The sequence below is a fragment of the Carassius gibelio genome, chromosome B3 (assembly GCF_023724105.1).
Source record: "Carassius gibelio isolate Cgi1373 ecotype wild population from Czech Republic chromosome B3, carGib1.2-hapl.c, whole genome shotgun sequence".
NCBI classification, from domain to species: domain Eukaryota; kingdom Metazoa; phylum Chordata; class Actinopteri; order Cypriniformes; family Cyprinidae; genus Carassius; species Carassius gibelio.
The window spans coordinates 19,820,709-19,845,319 of NC_068398.1; the positions used below are offsets into that span (position 1 = coordinate 19,820,709).

The following is a 24,611-nucleotide window of genomic DNA, read 5'->3' on the forward strand; positions in this document are numbered from 1 at the left end:
TAAAATAACTTGGCATACATATTCATCTTGAACGTCTACAGTATATAGTCTATTATTTTTAACAAAATTTCTAAAAACATTTTAGATGCTACTCAACTCTCAATGCTTTATCTGCTCAAGCCTCTTTTAACATCAAGAGATAATGCACATCCAGCTTAATCCTTCTGGAATGTTTGCCAGGAGCCACGACGCAGACTGAAAGATAAAACTTCAGCAGAGTGCACAATGCAGGAGCTAAAAGAGGTGGAAAATACTGACATGGACACCAAAGATCAGTGACTGTTAAAGTGGATCATGCCATGAGATTGCATTTCAGTGGTGTTGCTTTTTTCTTTCAGTGGGGTGATGTAGTTGGATTGTGAAACAAAATAATAATCAGCTACAGTCTGTAATATCAACTATGTGTCGATATTAGGTAATCTTGCCAAGGTAAGTGTCTTTTAAACAAATCAAATTATTTGGTTCGGTCCCTTTAACCTAAAACAGGCCTTCAAATCTTTTTTTTTTTCTGGTTTCATTTCCAAGCAGCAGGAGCTCCAGCAGAGCCCATGCCTGACTGTAACAAAACTTGATGGGTCATATTTCGTACAAATATAAATGCACAGAAGCAGCAGCAGTCACCTCTGACATACCTCTATTTTAAGAGATACAGCGGCCTGTCGTTTGCAAACCCATGCATGAGCAACTGTGCAAAGACGTTTTATTTCAACCTCTTCAAAGCGGGGGAAGAAAAAAACGGAGCAATTATTTTAAAAAATATTTTAATGCACCATTAATAAAGGGTCCAACGCATTAATACAAGAGAAATATTGCAAATAATATTAAAACTTTTGAATCAAATTAAAAAGGGAGAAAAAACAACAACAAAAACAAAACCAATAACTGAATGATAGGTATGTACAATTATTTTCTTGCAATGGGAAGTAGGAAAAGGATGAACATATTTACAGACTAGAACTGGTGTGTTTCTACGAGAAACAAACACCTCTACAATATTTACATGTAATTCTTTTGAACTTTTTTGTCGTTTTCGTTTTTTTATGGTTACACTTCTGTGGAGCAGTTTTTACTGAAAGACTGCAGTAAATCTACATATTTTACAGGTTTTCCTTTCAAAGGAACAGAATGCTGGCAAGGCCCTCTAACAAAGTAAGGAAAAAGACAAAAAACGAAAAAAGATTTATGGCAGAGCGGAGTAGAGAGAGAGAGAGAGCGAGAGAGAGAGAGAGAGAGAGAGACAACCAGTAATATGAAAGTACAGAACACAACCATCTGTTCTAGTGAAACTCTGCTCACGCACATCTCTCAGAGGAATTGGGACTTTCATTTTGTTGTGAAATGTATAAATATGCACACCCAATTTTGCATCTTGGACAGTCAGTAATGAGAAAATACATATTTTACGATGATATTCTCTTTAGCAGTGGAGTTAGAGTGCTTGGTCTCAAAACATGTGCCCAATTCCTCCACAATTCATCAGTGGTCTACAATAATATCAATGCCAAAGGAAAACCCAATCAATATAGCCATCCTTTCACTAAAATATCGATGCGCATATATTTCAGCACGCCAAAAAGACTACCTCATCTGTCCTGTCTTTCATGTATTGCTAAAAACTATGACCGAAAGGGATCTCACTTCATGAATTAAAATGATGGCGGGTGCATGATGACCTCTGGAATAACTGTTTTTACAGTGCACTGGCATTGTAACAACTAATGTGTGAAAAACAGTAGTAGTAAATGTAACAAACTTACAATACTAGACCATTTTTGAACACCAGCACATCATGCTGGAAAGGGAGACATTAAGATCGTTTGAACTTTGAGCAAGTTTAGAAAGAAATGTGCGTGCCAAAATAGCTTCACAACAGCCAACAAAAAAAAAAGTGATACTATGCAGATAATCTGAAGAATCTACAGCAACAGATCTGAGCTAAATAAACAACACAAGCGAACAGGGCTCAGAACAGGGACAATAAATAATGAACTCAAATTAATACTCTCTCTCACGACAGGGGTGAAGGCTTAAATCCATGTTTTTAGGTAGGACTTTAAAAGTTGCCCTTGGAGAAAAAGACCCAGCACTTTAAGGGTGTTTGCCACTGTTAGACGTTGTGCATAAGTGAGCGGAATATGTGTGTGTGCAGTCGCTGAACAACTTTAAAGCACGGACCTTGGCAAAACAACATCACCAAACACAGCTGCAACAGGAGGAACAAAATACCTCCGGATATTACTAAGGGCCAGGTCAGAAGAGAAAAACTTGAGGAGGAGAAAGAACTGGAGGTGTTGCGGCAGTGCTGAGATCTACATTGTTGTGTGCCGAGAACAGTAGCTTGTGGGCCAGGAAAGAGGATTGGCAAGTCATGTATCGGGGAAGGTCTAGGACACTTTCAGTTGAGGGTTCCTCTGCAGTTCTCCGTGCCACACAGACATGGGATTTTGTTCTCTTCAATGGGGAACTTGTAATCATACGTGATCTCCTCGTTCACGCCGATGGGCTGCTTGGAGTATATGACTATCTTCTTCTGGGACTCGATGGTGATCACTTTGGCGTAGCAGTTGGGCTGCGAGAGAGGATGCATTAAATCATGAATAAGATGCAGAACAAGTGCAGGTTTCTTGAATTACATGGCCTCCAATAGGAGTGTTGGAAATTTAGATGATGCATTTCTGTTTGTGTTCAGCACAGCTCTATGTGAGCGCCATTTCTGTTTCTGGAGGGGATTATCAACATGGTGCAAATACAAATTGCATTTGCTGCTTGAGGAAGAACACAAAATGCGTGTTTTGGCATTTATAAACCATGGGAAGACCAGAAGCAACATTATCCAAGTCTTATCAGCAATACATTAGCATAATTAAGCCCAGTAGATGGGGACAAAAATCTGCAGGTCTGGAAAAGTTCCGTAAACATTGACATTCACAACTGGATTTGACAACGATTATTATCCGATGTCAGTGTGAAAGACATTAGGTTTTTAAAAGGAATTGTCTGGAAGTCTAAGACCTACTTGAAAGCCTTAAAGCACTGATTATTTGCCAACACTTTATTTTGAGGTGTACTTACTATTTATAACGGGAATTAATTATGCATAATTGCAAGTAACTCTAAACCAAACCCTTATCCTACTATGTACATGTAGTATACTGAAAGTAGGTTTATATAAACGTGGCAGTTATTGACTTTGGGAGTGGCTGCAATATGTTTATCAGACGTCATATGGTTTTTGAGATATATGAATATGTATGCGTCACTAGGAGGGTACTTACCGTGCAGCAGTGGTTGATAAACCGAGCCAAGTTGCCACACTTGGTGGCGTCAATGATAGTGTCATGATCGACACGGAATAGGTAGCTGCTCCCGATGCCTTCCTGGGCATATCGCTTCTCCCGATTATCTGCAGCCATCTACAAATGGTGCAGCAAACACAATTACATTTACATTACATTTAGAAGATGCTTTTATCCAAAGTGACAATGGAAGCAATTGAAATCAACAAGAGAGTAATGATATGATCGTTCTATAACAAATCACAAACATGTGATTTTGCAATGCAATTTTTTATATATATAATAAAAAAAGAAAACATTGAATAGAAAAAGAAAAGAGCAGGCTAGTGTTAGAGGCCTTTTTTACTTTTGTTAAGTGTATAATAAATAAAAATAAAACCGAAAGCAGTAAATTAATGGAGTGCATGACTAAAGGGGCAGGTTTTGTTTAAAGAATAGAATTAGAATAGAGAGTGCTAGAGTTAGAGGATCAAATAGAAATGGAAGAGATGTGTTTTTAGCTGATTGCTGAAGATGGGCAGGTCATTCCACCAGGAGGAAACAGTTCATTTAAAAGTCAGTGAAAGTAAATTTGTGCTTCTTTGGGATAGTACAAACTAGTGATATGCATTTGCAGAACGCAAGCTTCTAGAGGGCAAAAGGATGGTGACTTTGTGGGCAAACATCAGTGCCTTGAATTTTAATGCGAGCAGCTATTGTTAGCCAGTGCAAACTGATAAACAGAGGTGTGACGTGCATTCTTTGGCTCATTAAAAATGTAACTTGCTACGACGTTCTGGATTAGTTGTAAAGGTTTAAAAGCACTGGCTGGAAGACCTGCCAAGAGAGCACTGCAATAGTCCAGCCTGGACAGAACAAGAGCTTGAACAAGGAGTTACTGCCACTGAATGAACAAGTATGTGTTCCTCAAGAGGAAACAAACTCATTTCCAAGCAGAGATCTTTTAATAGCTGTTAGTCATACCTGTCTGATACTCTGTCCCACATATTCAATGACCATCTCATCTGCAGCAATGGGTTCCATGGCAAACAGGCCCCATTCATGGATACGGCTGCGGCCAAACCTCAGCTTCTTCTTACGGAACTGCAGGCAGATGAATTACAAGCATGAAGACATGTAAACATTCAGGACTGGCCATGTTTAAAAGCACAAGAACACCATGTGAACATTAACCCCATTATTTGGCCAAATACAGAAAGTATAAACACCAGTATTCTAATATGTTGGTTATTGAATTCTTAATAAGAGAGATCCATGTATTTAAATTTGGATTATGCACACACCTTTTCATCATGTTTTACATTACTGCTCTAAAGTTTTGGGTCAGCAAGATTTTGGAATGTTTTTGAAAGAAGCCTCTTATGCTCACCAAGGCTCACTGGTAAAGACCTTTTTTTAATTTAAAACCACATTTAAAAACTAAAACAAATACTCAATGTTGATTAAGTAACATCTTATTAAATGTGTGTTGATTGTGTTTGTTGGACTGTAGAACTATGCAGTTGCTGCTTTAATTTCACATGGTTACAGTTAATATTTTCATTTAAGGCCAGTTCTATGTAGTTTCAACCCAATTCAAAAACAAAAACTAAATGCTGATGTCTGTATCATCTGTGTGTGTACTGAATGTAGGCTACTTACTGTGCCGTTACTGCCGATCATTTCAGATGGTTAAGGTTATTGTTTTCAATAGCCAAAAGCCAGTTTGGCCTATTAAATACCAAATAATCATCCTGTTAATGTACACTTAGCTTTTTTTTTGTTGTTGTTGCTTAAAGAAAAAACCAAAAACTAAAGAAAAAACCAAACAAATGGGAAATCGGTATCAGAATCGGCCAGTTTGCTCGGCCATGAAAAATCATGATCGTGCATCCCTAGTTGCCGCTTAACATTTTTGTGGAACCTGATCTTTTTCTGGATTCTTTGATGAACAGCAAGTTCAAAATAACTAAAAAAAAATATATAAATAATTTATAACATTATGAATGTCTTTACGGTCACTTGCGATCAATTAAAAGTTTCCTAGGTGAGGGAAAAAAAACCTACCGACTGATTTTGCTTGAAAGACATGAGTGGTACCAGACTAAACACAGATTAACACAAAACCCCCCTGGCTAGAGCATTCCTATCCATCTAAACATTGTTCTATACACATCTTTCAAACAGACAGTTTAAACAGTTCCTCCTAGTAACCGCTCCAAACACAGATCGTAACTGTGATAAAATGGATAAATGGACTGGAAAATGCTTTTTTTACAGCAGAAAGCATATACATCCAGTTCGATGATTAAAGTGCAAAATAACATATAATAAACATAATAATAATGTATAACAAACCAACCAGACACATGTCTGCCCTTTCCAAACATACGGAGTGCATTCATTCATTCTTTACTCAAAGAACAAGCAATTAAGGAGGTCCAAAGAAGAACTGCTTTAAAAAGGAGCACCTTTTAACTTTGAACTCATTCTCGAAGATCTTATCAAAAGTACTACACTGAAAACAAGCCAAAGGGGAATTGAAGGAGTGGTGAGGTCAATGTAATAAAAGGGCTGATAGTCGATAGATCAAGGTCACGGTTGTGTAAATGAACTGAAGACCTTTACCTTCAGCTGGTTCAGTTTCAACAGGTCTGAGTCCATCACTGCTGCAGTGCCGATAGCGCTGAGGAGACGCCGCTGCTCGGAGCGTCTTTCAGAGAGCAGACGATTCGAGCCCTATGACAGACACAGAGAGAGAGAGAGATGCTCAGACGGACACAAACTGTCTGCCATGTCCATGCTAAACAAGGTCATTTATTTTCACTAACATCAGTACAGTATGTGCATTTAAATCTGACATCTCCACAACAAAAAACTAACTTTGAGTTATTAAAACCTAAAGTGAACCTACTGAGGTATCATAGTCTCCAGCTTCCTGGACAGTCACTGGCTGGTCTAGCTCAAGGTAGACGTCTTTCTCCTTGCGGCTGATGGCATAGTAGCCTTCACTGCGAGCACAGCCCGTGACATGCTGTCTTAGCTGCCCAACGGCCGCCTTCTTCTTCCGCCGAGGGTTGGGGATGTTGGTGAGTGCAGGCAAGAGGTTAAGGGAGCAAAACTTGGGTAAAGTGTACTTAGAAATAAGCATCAAAGTGAAAATGAAGTCTTTTAATCTCTTACTTGTATGTACTTATACTTGCTGACTCTGTACATTTGAAATTGTTAATTCTGTTGGCGTCTGTATCACTAATTAAAGCACATGTTTGTCTGTATAAACTGCATTTTCATTCTTAAGCAGCTGTAAGGATATTGGTATGAGGGACCCAGTGTGTGTCGTTGAGCCAGTCGGTGCCGTGATCATCTTGCAACAGTTTCTCGTAGGTGCTCTTCAGGAGCCTCATATCTTCCTGGTCCAGGCCACTGTTCCAGATGTCATAGAGGATGGTCATCTGCTCAAACTCGCTACGGTTCTTGTAAGAGGGCTGTGGTACGGGAGCTGGGGTGGGAACGTGTTTGGGCCGCCGCTGAGTCGAGGGGGTCAAGCCTGCTTCCTGCAGGAAAAGTCGTTCGCTCTTTCGAACCTCTTCCTTTTCAAACTCCAGCGATCTCTCCAGACCGAAGTCAGAGTCTCCCGACTCCGAGCTGGAGCTGGAAAGCTCGCCAGACTCCAGCTGTTCTACATCCACGTCTTCTTCATATTCCTGACAATAAAGTATGATAGGAAAATGTTGGAAAACAGACAAAATGCACACAAAAAAGCAGACCAAATGGTGGGATAATCTTGCACTATTTGGCAATCAACCCTATTACCCAACAATACAGAGCTGTTGAAAGCTTTTCAAGTTCTGTGGGTTTGCAGGACAAACTGTTATACCGCAACAGCCTGAAACATCCCAGCACGTTAAAATTGTTGCAACAGTGCTACATTAACAATGCAATGTGCCACTGAACTAGTATATAGATCATTGAGAACATACATGTGTGTGTCTGTGTATAATATATATACACTTTTTTTTTTGTCAGAATGCAATCATTCTGATTGATAAATCACAATGCAGTGTTTACTCAAACACTAAATAAAATGATTGAGTTGATGTTGCGGTTATTTTTCAAAAGCTTCAATTTTGGATTTGATCTTCGGATCTGTACACACTCCACAAATATGCAGATTGTCTCACTCTTTGTACATAATATTCTGAAAACACTGCTTCTTTTATCTTTGTTTGGTTTAAAAGAACAGAGTTAACATTTCTCTTTTTAGGTCCTAAGTAGGAGACGACGCACACATGAAGCTTTGTGCCGTGCAGCTTAGTTTTATCAAGCAGTAAATCACGGTAACCCCCTCACTGTGGTGCAGACAATGAGTGGAAAGAGAATTTTAGAATAGCACGAGTTATTTATGACATTTCATTCTACAAAAACAACAGCTCGTTCCATGTGTCATTCATCGTTACGTCAATACATCAGCACAATACTTTCAGTTTTGAATTCAATCTGATCAAGTATTTACATGTACTCTCGAAGGAAACCACCCATCCCAATCTGGTAGAAATTCCATTCAGGTTCAATCTGCTCGATTTAAGTGTTTACATGAAGGCATTTCGGTCCGACTGAGCCATCAATTTGATTACTAACAGATGATTTGGTTGCATGTAAACGTGGCCACTAAGACTGCAAAGGCTGCTAAAAATTCCTCTTTCCAATCTCACAGAAATAAAATACATTTTAAAATATATTTTTTATAGTAGAATGCAGTTATTTTAAAATTTAAGATTTCAAAATATTAGTCATTTTGATCACATAGAGACACGGTGAGAATAATACTTAAAAAAAAAAAAAACTTTGAATATTAGTGTGCTTTTATCCAAAGCTACTTACAGTTGAGGAAAACAAAGCAATTCTTCTTAAATAGGTGATGGCAATACCATGATTTAGACATTGTTCAATTAAGTACAAGCTAGAAGGAGAAGGAAAAAATATGATTTTTTTTTTTTTAGGATGAAGTAAAGTAGCATCAAAAGAGATGAGTTTTCAGGTGTCACTTGAAAATTGTCAGGGATTCAACATTACTGATAGGGGTGTGAAGATCATTCCACCAGCCAGGAATGATGAACGAGAATGTTCTGGGAAGTGATTTTGAGCCTCTCTGTGATTTTGCAACTACTGACCATGGGACCCACCCTCCAAAAATCCTTAGATGCCTCCCTATTCAACAAACTAAGAAATCAGGGTTTTTTTCTATTAGGGAGACATCTTAAACATTCTGGTAGGTCAGTTCCCCTTTATCTTTATATATATATATATATATATATGTGTATGTATGTATGTGTGTGTGTGTGTGTGTGTGTGTGTATGTATGTATGTATGTATGTATGTATGTATGTATGTATGTATGTATGTATGTATATTAGGGGTGTAACGATACGCGTATTCGTATTGAACCGTTCGGTACGACGCTTTCGGTTCGGTACGCGGTACGCATTATGTATACCGAACGGTTCGTTGGAGTAATTAATTATATTTGAAAAAAAAAAAAGAGAGAGAGAGAGAAATATAATGATATGCGTTCAACAAGGTAGCCCAATAACCCAAACAACGTAACAGGCAACGCCCCTGACACTCCCGAAGAAGAAAAAAACACCATCTTATATGTTTATGTTAGGCTACTCAGCAGGCGCTCGCTCACTCAGTACGCGCTGAAGGCTCGTTGCAAAATAGCCAATGCGTTTAACAGACTAGAAATGAGAAGATCCTCCAATAACCAACAGGTCTGGTGTTTGGGTGCACTTTGGATTCCCTTTAAGCTATAATGGTGATGGCAAGAGAGTGGTGGATAAAAAAACAACGGTATGTCGCATCTGCAACAGACTAAGCGCGTCTTTCTCCTCCTTTCCAAAGCGCTTGGGCAGAAGCGCTCATGAGGCGTCTGTCTTTGCTAAGCAACAATGACGTGCTCTCTCCATGAGACGCGGACATTTCAGCGAAGGATAAATGGATTTGCAGCTCTAAAAATCGCTTGCAGTAGCTCTGCTACTAAATTTATTTCAAAATTGCAATCCATATACAACTATGATCAGCTGATCCTTCATCTTGGCTGAGCTCTCAACGTTGTTACGGGAAAGGATGAAGCTGATTGGTTAGTTCTTGTCACATGACCCGCGGTGCGCTTGCGGCATTCTGAAAAGTTGAGATGTTTTTACATTTTGCTGTATCTAAAACGTATCGAACCGAACCGAACCGAACCGTGACATCAGTGTATCGTATCGAACCGAACCGTGAATTTTGTGAACCGTTACACCCCTAATATATATATATATATATATATATATATATATATATATATATATATATGAGAGAGAGAGAGAGAGAGAGAGAGAATTTATGATAATATATATTTGAGTAAAGGTGTGAAATTGCTGATTTAAAAAAGAAAGAAAGAAAGAAAGAAAGAAAGAAAGAAAAGGCATATATATAAGGTCAAGTCCTGGGAGTTTGAAAAAAAAAAAAAAAAAAAAAATTCTTCAAATGACATTCACATTCAATAAGAAAATTCTTTAGTTACCCCATCTGACTTTATTTTTGTCTCTGTTCTACTGGCAATAAATGCAACACGGTAATAACCCACAACATCAGTTTATTCAGGTTTTATTACTACATGCTGAGAAAGTCAAAATCCTCATACGAAAATTACTTTAGGGTGAATTCTTTTGCAACATGTTATTAAATGAAAACCAGACAGATACACATACCTCTAACTTCCGTTTCCTCTGCTTCTTGATCTGGTTCTCCTTCTGTCTCTTAGAGATTTGCAGTTCCTCGTTTTCTTTGTCCTTCCTACTTCTCTTCTTGCTCTTCCCTTTCCCACTCTCTTCCATCTCCATCTCAATGCTAATTGATCCTTTCCTCTTGTGCGGTGGGCCAAGTGTCTTGGTCTGCGTCTCAGCCGGTTCCCTGGCATCACACAGCAGGCCCATCCCGGAAAGGTCCCCGTATATCTCTGGGGCCACTCCTCTTGCGGCTAGAGCATCCCCGATGACCTCTTCGGGGGCTTCCTGAACACCGTGCTGGTTGAGGTCGGCAGGGAGCAGGACGGTGGGGTCCTGTTTCGTCCTCTTTTGTGGAGACGTGAGGTGCAGAGGGGCAGGAGTTTTGGAATAGTTGTGCTCCTGCATGACGAACAGACCCTCTGGATCCGGGAGTGGTTGGCGTGGGTGCGGGGCGAAGAAGTCTCCCTCTTCTTCCTCCAGCTTGTGCTCCTCTGCCTCATCGGAGGTCTCGGTTTCTTCCGAGTCGATATCTGCCTCCGGGTCCATCTTCAGTGCCACATCGGCCAGCACCGACAGGTCAGGCTTGGGGGCAGAGGCCAGCTGCAGCAGGCTGGACACTCCCAGCTGCTCCCTGAGCTTCAGCCGCTGCTCCAGCTCCTCTTCATCCTCCTCCTCTTCCTCCAGAGAGGGATGCAGGTGAGGGGCGGAAGCCGACTGGCTGAGTGTCCGAGAGCGACCACGTGCACGACCCTTCTGCATGGTTGGAGTAGGGACGGGGTCCTCGTATGCCACTTTGACCATGGAGGCATGGTCCAGCGGAAGGTTCTGGACAGTGAGGCAGACGGGCGTCGGGGGCGTTCTGGGAGAGTCTTTGCCACGTTTGGAGGAGTTTTTGGCTGTGGGAGTTTGTGGGGATGGAGGGAGACCTGGACTCTTTTTGGGCTCATCAAGCCGCAGGGAACGCACCGGTGGAGGGATGGTAAGAACGGTGGAAGGGGAAGCAGGGGAGGTCAGAGCGTTATTCTCGCTAGGACGAGAAGCAAACGGAAGGAGTATCGGGGTGGGCTTGGAGGAGGCAGCTGCTGTGGGTGTGCTTACGGGAGAAGAGGAAGTAGGACTATCTGAAGCTTGTGAGACAGGAGTGGGAGATGGAGAAGGAGCAGAAGGTGACAGAATGGAGGGCTTGACCTCGCTCTCTTCCACTGAGAAGGAAACGGTCTTGCGCCGTTTCTTGAGTGGGGGAAGGAGGAGAATGGGTGAAGGGGGACGGGGATAAGGGGAGGATGGAGGCACAGCTGTAGCCGTTTTCTCTCCTTCTGGAAGTGAAAGGAAAAATAAAGTGAACTAAACTGCACACTTCTGAAAATACAATTCTGGAATATTAAACAATTTACTCTGCCTAACGTTGTTCCAAACCTGTATGACTGACTTTGTTTGTGGAACACAAAAGAAGATATTCTGAAGAATGACTCTAACCAAACAGCTTTGTTCCATTAACTTCCATTACAAGGACAAAAAATACAACGGAATTCAATGTGAAACAAAACTGTTTGGATCAAAATATCTTTTGTGTTCTGTAGAAAAAAAAGATAATCAAACAGGTTTGTAACGACATGAGTAAGTGAAACAACTTTCATCTTTAGGCAGACTATCCCTTGTATTTCGGTTAGTTTTTGTAAAAAGTGATCTTTAACTGACCTTGTTTGATCTCTGCAGCAGTCACTGATGATTGGTCAAGATTTGCTTTGTCCCTGTAAGAAACAGACATAATGCATGTCAATGAATTGGTGAAGACACAACTTCCTACTCAATATCAGTTCTCAAAGAGGGACGTACCCATCATACTTTTCTGCATCTATAGCGGTCACACTGTCCATCGTAGACTCATCCATTGTGTCCAATGATTCACTCTCAATGGCCTGTTCACCGTCCTCTTCATCCTCCTCATCGGAGGAAGATGATGATGCTGAGGATGATGATGATGAGCTCTCGGAAGAGGAGGAAGAAATGCTTTCGCCATCACTGTCTGCACTAAGGGCTTCATCTGAGAAGCATGAGAAATAGAGAAAAGAGTTAAGGGTCGTTCCCACTAAGCACGATAACTATAAAGATAACGATATAAGGTTCTAAAACTCCTTCTCAATATTAAAGAATAGTCCACACCACAGCTATAACAATAAACGCCCAGAGAAACAATATTGTTGGAATCACTTTCAGAACTATTTTTTTTTCCAGCTGATGATAAAAATATTGATACTCCAATCAGAATCAATCCTGGGATCACGAGCTGGAGAATTTAAAGCAGCAGACGAGTGTGTGCTTAGTATAAACAGACGATACGTTCGTTGGTGTGGAAGCTAATATCGTTGTCATTCTTGGTGTGAACGGGCTTTAAATTGCAAGATACAGATTCAAGATATGATTGCATAAATGCATAAAAGCCTGAAATAAAGTGCACATAGCAACAACAGGCCAAATTAATGAGCACAGTACAAAAGACAAAACAAGACAGCTGCATACCTTCGGACTCATCCACTTTGTCACTGTCTTCATCCTCCTCCTAAAAATAAAAGAACAAGGAATCAGTAGTTGAAATAACATGCTTTCACTCATCTGCTGACAGTCGTGAGGACTTCCCCTCAGCATTTGAAGAAAAAAAAAAGAAATGCTGCCATCTAGACATTCTTCAGTGAAACTACAACAGCTAAGTATAAGATTCAAAACCAGATCTTAGAAGGGCAACACTCTACAAAACTACTGACCACTGTTGTCAGATTTTTGCCTTCACAGGCATCACACATGGTATTGTGACAAGTTCAGTGGATCTAATATTGATGATATTTTATTAATATTTTAATGAGCCTATAAATATTTACATTTGTAGATAAAGAATCACCTAATTGCCATACACACACAAACATTATATATTAAAAGTTTGTTTAGTTAAGTTGGTCATAATTTCAAACAGCTCTTGTAATTATTACGTTTTAAATATGGTTATTTTTCTTACAAAAATGCATCGATTCGCTTTAGGTGGACTTTAACACCCCAGAGCCATTTGAGACACTTTTTTTAATGGATGAGCGCTTTTTATTTAACTACTTTTGGACTTATGCACTGTTACACCCGCTGAGTGCCATTAAAACATTAAATCAAAGACAAATTTTTAAATAACTAATAATAGAAAGTCATATACACCAAGGATGATTTGAGGGTAAATCATTTATGCCCTAATTTTTATTTTTGGGTGAATGCACCCTTCTAGCTGCAGTGGATGGGATGCTCCCAACCAGTCCATGCCCACTACTACACAGACACACAAAAATTACAGACATAATGGTAAATAAACCTACCTTCTCTGAGGAAGAACCATCTGATGTTTCTTCTCCCTCACTGTCCAGGTCATATGGTTTGCGTGCCTTTGTTCTGCTTCTTCTCCTGGCTGCTCTTCTGTCTGCCACACGCCTCTCTTCTGTTCTTCCTGCAGCAGTGTCGGCAGATTTGCCCTGATACGAGTCTGAGAGAGAAAAAATACACAGCAATTAGAATTTAAGGTCACTTTATTAATCCAGCTTTACAACATAGCATCAGTGACATACCCTCATCTTCCTCATCGGGTGGAGTCGAAGGCCTGGCTCTCTTCAGCTCACCACCCTCCACAAGTTCCTGAGGCTCCTTCCTCTTCACCTGAACAACATATTCCTCATTAGTAACATCTTTTTCACAAGATTATTTCAAATCATGGTAATAAAGTGCGCCAGTCTTATCAATGCAATTGCAATAAATTTTGATTTCTGTTATAATTTCCTCAAGGTCAACCAAACTTTTATTTTGCTGGTTTGTTGTGAAGATAATTCGGATTCAATGTGTATTTGATGGTAGCTATTCTATCAAATGACACATCCCTGAATTTATATATCCCCTTCCTCATATTTTGAGACATAGATAGGCGTTATGTGTGTTAGAGTTTGTGAATTAGACAGAATCCCAACATTCATATTTTTTGCTGTGGAGGCTGTTAGTTCAACCCACAGAGTAAAAATCCCCAGAGCTTTATGACCAGTTTGAAAGCTCCACGTGATGGTCACCAGAGGGTGAATTGTGACAATCATACATGAATGTCATAAATAGATTCTAAATGTTTAATAGCTGGTAAATAACCTCAAGCACCTTAAAAGAAGGCAAACGCAAGGCCCCCCGCAGGGAGAAACCTTCCATGCCTCCACTCTTGGCCCAGTCTACCAGAGATGTGAGTGGCTCCCGAGGTCGGTTGCTGGTCTTCTCTTCTTTCTTGTCCTCCTCGCGCACCACTGCAACTCCCCGCATGGCTGTCTGGAATGGCTGAGAAAATGAGAGCAAGAAATGGTACAGTTCATGAACACCGAAGGTTATACACAAAAACATATGCAACACTGAACCACAAAACCAATCATAAGTAGCACGGGTATTTAAAGCAATAACCAACAATACATTGTAGAGGTTAAAATGATAGATTTTAATTTTATGCCAAAAATCACTAGGATATTAAGTAAAGACCATGTTCCATGAATTTGTTTTGTAAACTTCCTACCATAAATATTTCAAAACTTAATTTTCGATTAGTAATATGCATTACTAAGGACTTCATTTGGACAACTTTAAATGCAAATTTCCAAATATTTAGATTTTTTTGCACCCTCAGATTCCAGATTTTCAAATGGTTTTATCTCGACCAAATACTGTCCGATCCTAACAAACCATACACCAATGGAAAGCTTATTTATTCAAAATGAGCATTAAGAATGGTTTTGTTGTCCATTGTCACATCTAGAAGACTCTCTGAAGTTACCTTGGCTTTCTGTTCCTTGCGGTCCCACCACTCATCGAAGGTGCCAAAAGCGACGTTTTCTACCATCTTGCGGTTCAGGTCCCTCTGCATGATGTTCTTCATCTCCTCGATCAAAGCTGCCAGTACCTGCTGCACTACTGACTCGTAGGGGTTGTGGCCCATTATGGCCATCTGGTCATCCGCCACTCCGTACAGCTCTCCGTCTAAGCCAGGCACTGTGCTGAAGCCAGGTGGAGGATAGTGGGAAGGAAACTGCTGGGGCAGCAGGTGAGGAGGCCAGGGGCTGTGGGGAGGCGGGATGGTGTGATGGTGCGGAAGCTGTGCGGCGTGAGGGTCCGGGTAGGCGTATGGTAAGTGAGGTGGGATGTAGCGGTGGTCCTGGTCATAGTGGGTGGCAACATTCCCATCTTGGTCCATGTATGGGTGGTGTGGGTGGTGCGGCGGAGGTGGTATCGAATGGAGGTGAAATGACGGGGGATATTCAGAGGCAGGCGGGACTTCTCCAGGGGTTACCGTAGAGCTGTTGGAGGAGGCCATTCGCAGCTGGTGGAGGCGACTGAGCATGTGTGTCTGCATCTGGAATGACATGGGTGCCCCTCCACAGTACTGGCTCATGAGCTCCATGGAGCTGGCGTAGTCGTACATGTGATGCGGCAGGGGAGGAGGGTACTCTGGGTGCAGCTCCATGTGAGGAAGCGGAGGTGGTAAGCCGGGGGGTGGAGGGGGCTGCAGGGAGAAGCCGGGCAGAGGTGGGGGTGGGAGGTGGGGAGGGTAAGACGGGATGGGCGGAGGTGGCATGGCGGCGCTGAAGTGCTGGCTGGTGTCCGGGACAGGACTCGCAGAGGGGTCTGGGGTTTGGGAGGGGAGGGCAGATTGTGAGGAGGTGGCCGGTGAGGAGGATGAAGAGGCAGCGGGATGGGAGGTGGCTGTGGTGATGGCATTGTCATCTTCATCAGATATTTCCATATCCTCCCCAGAGGAGTGAGGTGAAGGCTGGAGAGGAGGATGTGAAGATTACATGTTAAACACACTGGAGGCAGAGGGGATTTTCAAGCTAGAAACAAATATAGTGCTGCACCGAAACGGAGCAATATTACTCTCAGACAGCAGAAAGTACCATGCCTGAGCCTACCAGAGCATGAAAAAGAGCAAAAGCATGTTTCACTTCTGTTAACAGAACTACACAAGTTTATAAAAATAAAATGCGACTTCAACGGTGAGAGTACACCAAAAATATTCCTCCATCATTAACTCACCCTCATGCATTCCAAAACTATTAGAAAATGGTTTGTATTTGGAACGAAGATGAAGATGTTTTTAAATCTCAAATAAGCAAGTGAATTGGATTTCAATGAAAGTAACTTAATTTGTTTCAAAGATAAATTAAAGTCTTATGGGCCTTTTAAGGTAGTCATGAAGCTACTTTTGCACATAATACGGTTTCATATTTAAAAAAAAAAAAATTTGTATTACCAATAATGGGTCGCAATCTGTTCTGATAGGGTCATGACTCATGAATGGCAAGAAAAGCAAAGCTAATGCAAATAAACACAACGAACCATATAATAACAGTGCATAGTTATAACTGCAAAATATATAAGCACATCAGCTTTAAAAAAGGATGAGAGGCAACGTCTCCCTTACTGTTTGTTGCTGAGCATTGCCACAGAAAAAAAAAAATCTAAGAGCATTTTGTAATCTAGCATTAATATATTCACTTCAACACTTCACAATTTTCAACGGAGAAGTTTTTTTTTTTTTTTTTTTTTTGTTAATGGCACAGACTTGTGATTAATTAGATGCTATCTGCTGGCTGAGTCTTGAGGTTTTGATGTTTTTGGTTTTATTATGGATTCCAAGCATAACAGTCATTTAGGAGTACTCTTCATCCACATCAAGCATTTAAGTTTAGATTTTAAGATGTCTGGTGTACACCGCAGTCTCTAGGTTAACGATAAACTGATAAACGACAAATCACTCTTGTACTCCGAATGGAGATAAAGGTTTGAATAATTTTTTTTTTTTTTGCTAGTACCACGGAAAAACATGATTAAACACATGCACTGTTTGATGCATGCTTTCGGGATCCGATAGTGTCCAAACCTGGAAATGGTGGCTCAAGACACCAGAATCAACAAGCAAATTACAAATGATAGCACCTGGTCTTATTTTCAAAAAATAAGGTGAATGATACCATGTAACAAGGAGGTCTCACCTGTGCCTCTCCATTGTAGGTGGGTGGGGTGTGTGGAGCCCTGTGTGAGTCAGAGGTTGTGTGCTCCTCCTGAGGTGGTGGCATTTGGCCCTGAAGAGACTCTGACACCAAACTGTGCGTAGTGGGAGTGGAAGAGGCCACCTCTGGAGGTGTTTTCCTGCCTTCACTGACTCCACCCCCTTGCCTCTTTCCCCTGCTGCGGCGTCCATCTTTCTCTCCTCTCCTCCTCTGCTGGCCTCCCTCCATCTCTCCTTGTCTTTTATGACTAGGCCTTTCACCGTTCTCCTCTCTGAGTTTCTTTCCCCCACCGTCTGCATTCTCTCCTGTTTTTCCACCCTCTCTGTCCTCCTCCTTCTCATCGTCCTCATCATCTGAGGCAAGGAAAGAAAACTTGGCTTTTTGTTCCTTCAGCAACATCTCAATACGCGAGTCCAAGCTGCTGCTGTGGTGCAAGAACGGCAGGCTCTCATTGGTGGAGTCCGGCTCCGGGGAGGAGTCACGCTGAGGAGGAGGCGGAGACAGGGATGCGGTCGAAGACGGGAGGTGGTGAGGCAGGGAGGTGGAGGATGGAGAGGTGGAGGATGACGGGATTGAGACGTGAGGAGGCGAGGAGGTCGGAGGTGTCCGAGGTGGATGGGGCGGGGTGCTGGGATAGCGCTTGGGTTTGGTCCACTGTTCTTCTCGTAGGGGACTGTCCTGACCAAAATCAAGAGAGCCGAGCGTTTCAGCCACAGCGGCTGCGATGACGGAGGCTGGAGGGAGGGGAGGAGGTGGAGGAGGCGGCGCCAGGGGCGTGTGGTGAGAATGAGCACGGAAGTCATTATCCATGCTTCCTCCCATCCCAAAACCCCTCTCGCCTGCACCCTGCTGAGGACGGAAGGCCGGCGAGGGCTCTAGCCTGGAGGAAGAAGGTGTGTCGTAGGGGGACAGGTCTTTAGACGACGAGTTTCCTCCATAAGAAGAGGTGGCAGAGGGAGGCGAGAGGCTATTGGACGAGTGTTGGCTAGAGTTCGAGTGGCCTCCATAACGTGGATCGGAGCTGTTATAGTCTCCTTCTCGGTCTCGCTCCCATTCCCGGTCTCGGCTGCTCCTCCGCCGGCTCGCTCCCGCTCCGCCGCTGCTGTGGTGGTTGTGGGAGTGATGGTGGTTCCGATGCCTTCCGTGATCTCCTGAGCGGGAACCTGAGCTGTCGCGCCGGTAGCCCCTGCCGTCCCTGTCCTCCCGCCGATCAGCATGATGCGAGTGATGTGAATGGAAGGATTTGGATGTGGACAAGGAGTTTGTTTCCGGTTGGTAGTGGTAAGAGGAACGTCGGGAGCTTATCCCACCTCCATAGCGCCCTCCTGGGTCTCTCTCCCGATCCCTATCCCTGTGTCCCCTTTCTCGATCTCGGTCTCTATCTCTGTCGGACAGCGGTGGTGGCTCAAACTGAGCCCCTAGAGGTGCCATTGGTGGATGCAGAGGCATGTGCATCCCTGAACCTCCAACAGTGGGATACGGATAGGGAGGTTCATTAGGTCTGAAGGGCGCTGAAGGAGGATATCCCGGCCGACCCCTGTGGAACATGGAGGGCTCTTGCGGAGGTGGAGCATGTAAGTCGTCATGAAAGTGAGGGGGCTTAAATCCTGATGATGAAGAGACTGTTGAAGAGGAGCAGGAGGAAGATGGAAGCATATCCTGCTGGGGATAACTCTGAGTGCCGCTGTAGCCACTGTGCCTGAAAGAAAAGGATGTTTTCTCAAATCTCTAAAGAAACTTAACCAAGTAACTTCTAATCAGTGTTTCATTTTATTCTGGAAACCAACCTGCCCACTGAGTATCCCGAGTCTTGCGAGAAAGGGGTTCCAGAGCGAGGGGTGTAAGGGGTGCCGCCACCCTGTGAAGAAGCAGAGGAGCCCGGTGTATAAGCTCCTCCCAGTGAGGATGGAGGGGTGTCGAGGCGCTGGTCTGCAAATCCAGTGTCCACAGAACAGGGGGTGGTGCTGCCAGAGTTTAGAGGCGCAGCAGGAGCTGCCATCTGATCTGTGGAGAGCCTCCGCCGGACATCAGACGACTAACAAAAGAGAAAAAATCATTCAATATCAGCGAATCATTTAAAAAGGATAAAAAAAATTATCAGTTATAAAAAAAAATTTCCATTATTGGTATTTGTTGATACTGCAAATATGTAGTTTCAAGATTTCTAGGATCTTCATCATTTAACAATCACTTAAATTCTATCTTTAAACAGTATTAATGTAATCTAAAAATGTATATTTCTCATTCAGTATTAGTTTGTAGTGTTTTGCTCATTTACATTACCATACAAAGATTTCTCTTTCAAAAAACATGCGCCTTAGAAATTTCTATTCAACGAATCCTGAAAAATTTATCAATCTGGGTTTCCACAAATATTGATCACAAATTATATCCAAATAACCTGTTATAAATATTAAAACCGCAAACACTTATTTTCAATTGTAATAATATTTCACATTACTCTTTTACAGTATTTCTGATCAAATAAATAGAGACTTAGTGTGAATGACACTTTAAAAAAAAAAAAAAAAAAAACTGAGCCTAATATTTAACATCAAGCACCTGTATTTTTTACAAAAGCAACCTTAATATTTAAAATATATGAGCTATTAGCCATGAAAATACTTATCTTTATCAGCGTCATCGTTCCTTTTAAAGGGACTGTTCAACCAAAATTAAAATAGTCAAAGATTTCCTCACTCCCAAGGCATCCTAGGCACGTCTGACACTCCTCTTTCAGATGAACACATTCTGACTTATATTCGATATTGTCCGGTCTCCTCCAATCTGAATAACTGCAGTGAATGGTGCCCTTGTTTCTGAATCCAAACAAAAAAGTAAGACCCCGGAGCCGTGTGGAGTAGTTTTATGATGGATGGATACTTTTTATTTTCTGATTCAGAAACGGGGGCACCATTCACTGCAATTATTCAGATTGGAGGAGACCGGACAATGTCGAATATAAGTCAGAATGTGTTCATCTGAAAGAGGAGTGTCAGACGTGCCTAGGATGCCTTGAGGGTGAGTAAATCATTTTTGGGTGAACAATCCTTTAAATTCCATTGCATTTCTAATACAAATATGGTAAATACTGTTCTAAACAGGACCCAGAGAAAATTCAAATGTAAATTCCCAAACTTTTGACTGGCTGACTTAAACTGAATGTTTAGGAAGATAGCAATTAAAAGCCCTTGGTATCAAATCAAGACAAAAAAATCTTTCAACATGACAACTGAATCCCCTAATATTGTTTTATTACAAGGGTGTGGCTCCATAATTGATCTCTTGAAGGAAACATTATTTAAAGCAATCCAAAACTCCTCCAGCTAAGTTATGGAAACTAAATATCATAATGCTGGTAACACAAGGTAAAAAGAGGCCAATCAATAATAAGTGAAAAGTCTCAATGGCAGCAGCCATCTTCTACCTACTGAACAGTTTTGTCTACATTTGGAAAATCTGAAAGCACTGAGGGGCGTGATGGCTATTTGTCTTTCAGAAATGTTGTGGTCCACTTCTGGTCAAGATAAAAACATGGACCGGGGTATCTGAGAGTGACTGTAATGTGCAGAATAAACTACAAGACAACTTGATCCAAGGAAGGCCGTTGCTCTTCAAGGACGCCAAGAAACTCTGGCTGGTAACCGCACACACTCTTATAGGAAAGCAAAGCGTTTTTTTTTTCCAGTGTGGCTGAGCTAAGGTACGTCTGTGTGCTCACCGTATCTGGCTGAGTCGGGACTGGGGGCTGAAATTTCTCAGTGAGGGCTTTGCCTCCAGTCGGCACTGTCTGAGGGGTGTATGAGCCACTCACTATTAAGTCATAGTACTTCATCCTCTGTTGGCCTAGAAGACACACACAATATAAATTTAACTACAGTGTTGTGTATTTTTTTCATGCAATGCTGGACATTCCCACTTTTTGTTAACACTATGCTCCATATTTTCAAGAAATTAAGAGATGAGAGGATATAAACAAGCATCGATCTAAACTGAATTTGGACATTTCGTTGCGAGCAGGGATGCAAACATATTACAATTTTTGCAAAACAACAGAAGGCGAGAATCCTGCTCTGGTCTCTTGAGGTAGACACCGGGGCTCTTTGGATAATTGGAGGTAAATATGAAATTGGAAAGATTAAATACTCCAAGGCACTCATATAATAAAGATAAAAATGCTTTCATTATTCTGGGCTAAGTCATTAAAATTGTTGAAAGTGTAGATCTAGACGTTTCAGCTACGCAGCCTTCTTCAGGATAGTACTATTTATTCTATATTATCTAAATAAATGTATGATAAATACCTAAAGTAAAACCAAACATTTTAAATGCTACAAATGAATAATGTAAAGGATGAAAAAGTGATACTCTTTTAGAGATTTTCTAAAGATTACATTTAATAATGTTATTAAATTATTTGTGGTTTTGAAGATTAATTTTTAATGAGAGTTAGAAGAAGACAAGAGTCATTTAAAATGACACCAGGGCGAAAGAAGAGCAATCAGGATTTAATATCTAATCATGTTTTTCAAAGACTTCTCTTTGGACCAAGGCGGAATTTATTTGGTTAATAATAAGGCTTAATACTGTGAGACATAATTATATTTTATTTTTGTGATTGACAAGCTGAATTTTCAGCAGCCAGTGTGCCAGTCTTCAGTGTTACATAAACTTTCATTGCAATATGCTGCTTTGGTGCTCAATACATTGTTTTTAAATAATCGGCAACACTGAAAACAGCTGTGCTGTTGTACATTTATTGATAGACACCATGACAGACACATTTGGCTAACTGAAAGTTCAAAAGAACAATTTGTCTGAAATAAAAATCCTTTGTAATACTACCAAAGTCTTAACTGTGACTTGTGAACAATTTAATGCACCCTTGCTGAATAAAAGCATTTTCCCCAAAACAAAACATCCTTGACCCTGAAATTCCTAACAGCACTTCAAAATATTAATGATCCAAAACAATCGGGAGAGAAGCACACCTTTGATATCTAGCTGGACATGGACAATGTTTCCCATGACAGAAGTATTGTGCAGGTGTTTGACGGTGTCTTTGGCCCCTCTAGTGCTGGTGAAGAGGACGCGGGCCAAGCCTAAGTGCTTCCGAGTCTTGGGATGAAACAGAATCTCCATTTCCTCAACCTCCCCAAACTTGGCGCACATCTCGGCCAGGAACGGCTCTTTGATGTTATCATTCAACCTCGCAAACGTCACTTCCTTGAGTGGTATGGGACCTACGTAATACTCGTCCAACTATCAAGAACAAGAAATGAAGAAAGGGGTTAGTAGGTACACTACAAAAACAGAAAAGCACAAAGTGCTCACCAGAAAATAATAAAAGAGATTCATACCTTGAATTTGGGCACTGGCAGCGACAGCTCTGTGTGTCTAGACCAGATTCTGCGGGGTCTTGGATCACGCAAGTCCCCCACAGGCGGGAATCCTGAATCCTAAAAATAAGCAGAACACACAGACATAATACTTTACATAAGTATGAACTTTTGTGTGCAATTGTGCTCTGTTTGGCAGTCCATGTGTATTATAATGCATGTCCGTACCTGTACACTAAAGTGAATCCCATCATATCTGTAGATTTTCTGAGTTACCCGTCGGAGAGCTGGGTCTTGTACGAGCTTATAGCTCTTCCACTGCAGACTGAGAGTTCGCTGGGTGTCCGCCCCACTGTCCGGATCCATGCTATCACTGCAGAGAAAGAGACCAGAGCAAGATGTTGTGCAGAGGCTCACAGCACTCAACGACTCGTGGTGAAGTCACAGTAAGAGAAACTCATTTAATCTGACATTCAGAGTCAACATGCAGAAGAGCAGCAGACACTATGATCGTGAAAACCTCACTGTAATCATCAAAACAATAGAAGCATACAACACACACAAAGAGGTCTCTGTTTGGGGAGCTATAATTTGTTGTCACCTCTTTATTAAGGCACTGACTGATATTTTGTAGTCAATATGTCAAGCTAATTTTACGTTCCTTATATTGGAGTTAGATAAATATGCCATTTTCAACTTTAAATTTCACATTTATCACACGTAATAGAGCGTGGAAAGTAAAAGCAAGGCTCCCCGTAGTGATAATGGAGTAATAAACTTAAAGCACTGCAGTTTTGTATTAGAAATGTTATCTGACACACCGACTAGCAGCATCAGCAACAACAACAAGCTAACATAAACACTGAAGCTGCTAGCTGCACCCAGCGCGAGCTAGCTGAACTTCAACTTCAAAATGATGTGATAGTAAACCAATGCCAAATATAGTTCTAGCAAACGAAATCAAACCAATTCCCAAAAACGAAAAAATATTATTGCTATACGGCGTACCAAAGGACTCACAGCACGGTGCGCGCGTCTCGGGGAGGATCGTTAGCTCGCTAACGTTACAGCTAACGCTAGGCCTGCAGCGGCGCAGAAAAACACACAATCCACAGTTCAAATTTGGCTCCGTTTTGAACTATGCGCCCTAAATCTGGTCTAAAGCAGCACCGCTTGTATTCCGGTGCTATATCGATGCAGCATACGTCTTTAAAATCCGCCAGAAAATGAAGTGTACTGAAAAGAATAACATAATACAGTAAGCGGCCATCGCGTAACTAACCTGAGAGCCTCGCCTGCTCGCCATCAGTCACTAGAAATACTAACCGCTGCATTGGCACTCGCACTTTCCACATTATTCCCGGCTACGTGACTGTTGCTATCTAATATTTGTCCAATAACGTTGAAATAGATTGTGGGTATTTGTTCTAATAAAAATAAAAAATGTAATATACATTGACATTAAACTATTTTCGTGCCTTTAGTTTTCTCAGAACTGCTCTAAATATTTTTGACCTATGTAAGCGTGACTTCTTTAAAGCGAATCTGCATTTACGTTTAATTTTTACGTCATCGAAGTGCGTACTTGAAATAGCTGCCTGTGCTTAAAAGATTTTTTTCTATTCACAAGACCTTTGTTAAGATGCAAAACAATTGCACAGCAGATTTATAATAATTTGTACTTTATTAAACGGTAAGAACAACAAATTTAGAAAAAGGGTGCTTATAAATGAGGAGTTATGCGCTACTACTACAACCGATAATTTGGGAGTAAAACGAGCTGCAAAAAAGCTTTAATAATAAAAAATAATTTAAATGTAACTCGCATTTCTAAATAACTAGTATAATCGCGATATAATAAACAATGAATCAATGCAAAGAAATATAAAGTTATGATATATAAAGTAGCTCTGCAGCATGTTTTATACTCCGTAGACTCCTGCGAGGCATTATGAGATTATTAATCATTGAACAACATATTGTAACGATATTGGTGCATGCGTGTTTCAGATACGGGGAGAAAACACTATAACCTACACATAGCACACAAGTCAGAGAATATCCGAGCTTTCCAATCACATTTTTAGTCTTTATTATTCAATTTCATTTCACATCTATTATTTTTATGTTCCTCTGTCCAGAAGTTAATATACCCCTACACGTTAG

At 41.3% G+C, this 24,611-nt stretch overlaps 1 protein-coding gene across 4 annotated transcripts; it reads right to left on the bottom strand.

Annotated features, from left to right (window-relative positions):
• Positions 1-744: 744 nt before the first annotated feature.
• On the bottom strand, positions 745-23,891 carry LOC127953796 (histone-lysine N-methyltransferase SETD1A). 4 transcript variants are annotated; one of them, XM_052553103.1, is made up of 21 exons: positions 23,728-23,891; positions 22,674-22,818; positions 22,467-22,565; positions 22,098-22,368; positions 20,828-20,952; positions 18,894-19,141; positions 17,089-18,805; positions 14,874-15,866; positions 14,216-14,386; positions 13,645-13,732; positions 13,399-13,562; positions 12,566-12,605; positions 11,891-12,089; positions 11,744-11,796; positions 10,028-11,361; positions 6,589-6,979; positions 6,190-6,368; positions 5,904-6,014; positions 4,260-4,379; positions 3,276-3,413; positions 745-2,569 (listed from the first exon to the last, which is right to left on the bottom strand). In XM_052553103.1, exons 2-21 carry the CDS (start codon positions 22,809-22,811, stop codon positions 2,396-2,398), a joined length of 6,753 nt encoding a protein of 2,250 aa, XP_052409063.1. In that variant the 5' UTR covers positions 22,812-22,818; positions 23,728-23,891; the 3' UTR covers positions 745-2,395. The 4 variants fall into 4 exon arrangements, with proteins under 4 accessions (XP_052409063.1, XP_052409060.1, XP_052409062.1 ...); XM_052553100.1 differs by having other exon boundaries at positions 11,882-12,089; XM_052553102.1 differs by lacking the exon at positions 23,728-23,891 and adding an exon at positions 23,466-23,707 and having other exon boundaries at positions 11,882-12,089.
• Positions 23,892-24,611: the final 720 nt, after the last annotated feature.

Excerpts from the sequence above, each read along its gene's own strand:
- LOC127953796 (XM_052553100.1), bottom strand. The coding sequence starts at position 22,811 with ATGGATCCGGACAGTGGGGCGGACACCCAGCGAACTCTCAGTCTGCAG. Across the intron at positions 6,369-6,588 it reads ACACTGGGTCCCTCATACCA|TCACCAACATCCCCAACCCT; the intron begins ATATCCTTACAG and ends TCTTGCCTGCAC. Across the intron at positions 4,380-5,903 it reads TGAAACTGAACCAGCTGAAG|TTCCGTAAGAAGAAGCTGAG; the intron begins GTAAAGGTCTTC and ends ATCTGCCTGCAG.